The sequence below is a fragment of the Geospiza fortis genome, unplaced genomic scaffold (assembly GCF_000277835.1).
Source record: "Geospiza fortis unplaced genomic scaffold, GeoFor_1.0 scaffold241, whole genome shotgun sequence".
Taxonomy (NCBI): domain Eukaryota; kingdom Metazoa; phylum Chordata; class Aves; order Passeriformes; family Thraupidae; genus Geospiza; species Geospiza fortis.
In genome coordinates this window covers 732,063-735,064 of record NW_005054491.1, presented here as the reverse complement: position 1 = coordinate 735,064, position 3,002 = coordinate 732,063, and the positions used below count along the sequence as shown (strand labels likewise).

Sequence of the window (3,002 nt, the reverse complement as noted above, 5' to 3'; positions counted from 1 at the left end):
TTTTAGAGAGATCCTGGAGGACATGCTGAGGACGTTCAACGGGCCCTCCCAGGAGAACATGCTCCCCCCGGAGCGCCAGAGCGTGATCCAGTTCAGTGGGCCTTTCCCAGACTTCTGAGTGCCAGCTGGGAATGCTGCTGTGGATCTGTGTTCTCTGGTGCAGAGGTGAGAGCTGAGGAGCCCTGACTTTTCTACTGGTTTGGACTGACTCTGCTCTGGTTTTGAGGGAAGAAAGAGCCTGGAGTTCCTTAAAGCAAATTTTATTTATGTCTAATATCTAGTCAGGCATGTGCAGGTTAGTATGGAACGTGCCCAGGGGGAGCTGAGCAGGTCCTGCTGGGCAGAGGGGCTCTGCTGGGTTGAGTCCTGCTCACAGGTCAGCGCTCAGGTGGGATTGAGGGGAGACCACTCCTGTGCCCACTCCCTGCAGACTACTGAGTGTCCGAGCCTTCCCCAGCCCTCCAGCCCAGGAGGGTCATGGCCAGGCTCTGGAATGACCACGTGCTGGTCACTAAGGGAAGAACGGGAGTTCAGCCCCCAGCTGGGGCTGCCCCAGTGCTGCTGCAGACCCTGGGGCTGTGCTGGCAGGCTGGGATGAATGGGAAGGGAATGTTGTCCCAGAGGAGCTGGGAGATGCTGAGCTCAGGTGTTCTCTGGCAGGTGTAGTGAGAGATCCAAAACTGCCTGAGCTGCCCTTGCCAGGAAGGGACCTTGAGCTGCCTGAGCTGGCCGCGCCCCACAGACAGAGCTTGAGTCTGTCAGAGCTCAGCCACGCCAGGATCAGCAGGATTCTCCAGAGCAGAAGGGACACATGTCCCTTTGTCCTGCACTTTAACCTCACCAGGTCGCCGTGACCAGATGTGCTTTGGCCAGTTTCCTGCTGTCACATGTTGTCCCTTCACCTGGACATCTCGCTGGTCCTGCCACTGTCCTTGGCTGGGCCATGGACTCCTGGTCCAGGGGTCTGGGTCAGGGCAGCCCAGCCGGGTTGTGCAGTGTCATTGTCACTGCTGGGGTGTGTAGTGTCTTTGCACTGGCGAGGATGTGCAGAGTCACTGTTCAGGGTGTGCAGTGTCAGTGTCACTGTTCAGGGTGTGCAGTGACATTGTCACTGCCTGAAAAATGCAGTGTTATTGTCACTGCCCAGGGTGTGCAGTGTCAGTGTCACTGTTCAGGGTGTGCAGTGTCACTGTCACCACCCGGGATTTGCAGTTTGGCTGCTCCTGCTGCAACCTCCCCCTCGGATACCAAAGAACAAAGGCTGCTTTGCAAAGCACTGCCCCACCCCCTGCTGCCTCCACTCCAGGACAGAGGGCATCAAAGCCTTTCCCAAAAATGGCACCAGGATGATTTCAGGCAAGAACCTGGGCCCTTCCTCAGAGAGCCCTTGGGGAAGGGGGTACTCTGTGCCCTAACAGGGCAGTCTTGAGGGGGCTGGAGCTTCACAGTGCCTGGTGGTGTCAGCCCCATGTCCCCCCAGGGCTCAGGGACTGGCCCAGTGCCCGTTTGGTGCTGGGAATTGCTCTGGGTCCGTGTCCAAGTGTTGTGCTCTGGCTGTGGCAGGAGCTGACTCCTGACACAGACCTGCCCTGGTGCCACACACAAGTGGGCTCAGTTTGAGGCTACTCTGGTCCCTGAGTTTCGTTTTGGGGAGCCTGTCCTTGCTCCCCTCCCTAGCTTAGAACCAGCCCAGACTCAATCCCTGCAGTCGGGGCCACATTTCACCTCCTTACCTCAACGTGATCACCAAAGATGGGGGAGCCACCTGTGCCCCACAAAGCCCTGCTGCTGCCCCGGGGGCTCCTGCTCTCCCCCAGCTCTGCTTCTCTCCACCCCAGCAGCCTTCCCCGGGCCAGGCAGAGCCAGGCTGCCCCTCTCCACACCCTCCCCTATTTAAAGCACTGCTCGCTTGGGGCCGAATTCCCAACAATGAGGGAAAAGGATGCCGGGAAAACCCAGCTCAAAGAGGTTTAAACTCAGGAATAGCGAGGGGGAATTCCCTGCTGGGCACCCTCTGCTGTCACCGGAGCCTTACCTGGTGGCTTTGACCTTAACTTTAAAATATATGCAATCTTCCCTCCCTGGTCTCTGGAAAGACAGAGGCCACCTTCAAGGAATCCCTTTCCTGCACCAATCCCATGTTTTGTCAGGGTTAATAATATGTAATGTTACCTTTTAACTAAATTATTCTGCAGTTGTCCTACTGATTGTATTTTTAATGAGTCCCTGTTTTCTTCCCTGACACCTTTGTGTTGGCACTTTTTAATCTGCTTGTTGTTTGCCCTTGTTTCTATGTATATTTATAATTAAGTTGTACATATGTAAAGAGATTTTTTAGAGTATGTGCCTTGGACTAATAATTCCTGAATTTTCTACTTGCCTCAGAAGGATAATTTTTCATTCTGCTCAGTAAAAATGGAACAGAAGCCACACGTGAGATTTCTGTAGCTCCCAGCTCTGTCTCTATCTCTTGGTCTATCCAGCTTGCCCCAGGAGCCCAGCTGGGACTTGGATCAGGAATCCCTGGGCCAGCATCCTGCTGGCAGCTGGACTTTGTATCTCCTGTGTCACCAAATGGGTGACATTGAGGGCTGTTGTCCCAAGCCTCTCCCTGCGAGAAGCCACTGCTCATGCAGAGGAGAATCCTGGCTGGCTCCAGCCTTGGATGAGGCAGCTCCCTCCTGGCTTGGCTGGAAAAACACAGATAAAGGAACCTCTGTTCCAGCGTGCTCCCCCAGCAGGAGCTGCCACAGCTCTGGGATGTCTCATCCAGGCACTGCTGGTCCTGTTGTCTCATGGAAAGAGGGATGGGGTGACCCCCAGTAAGACCCCCTAAATGTGAGCAGGATCCTCCCAGCATCCCTGATGTGCTGGAGGCTCTGCAGCGGTGTCAGACTTTGGGAGACCCAGGGATTTTTCCTGGGCGCAGAATCCCCGAGGGGGCTGTGGATGTGACAGGAGACCCAGCACTTCCCAGGCCCTGGGAGGAGGCGCAGCAGCAT

The 3,002-nt window shown here is 55.6% G+C and overlaps 1 protein-coding gene across 1 annotated transcript in view; it reads left to right on the top strand.

The window, feature by feature from the left end:
• SBNO2 (strawberry notch homolog 2) overlaps positions 1-2,437 on the top strand; it is a 48,436-nt gene extending 45,999 nt beyond the window's left edge. Inside the window, exon 32 of the mRNA XM_031063290.1 lies at positions 1-2,437. This exon is cut by the window's left edge and continues 30 nt beyond it. Within this exon, the coding sequence (XP_030919150.1) occupies positions 1-118 (118 nt within the window). The 3' untranslated portion in view covers positions 119-2,437.
• Positions 2,438-3,002: the final 565 nt, after the last annotated feature.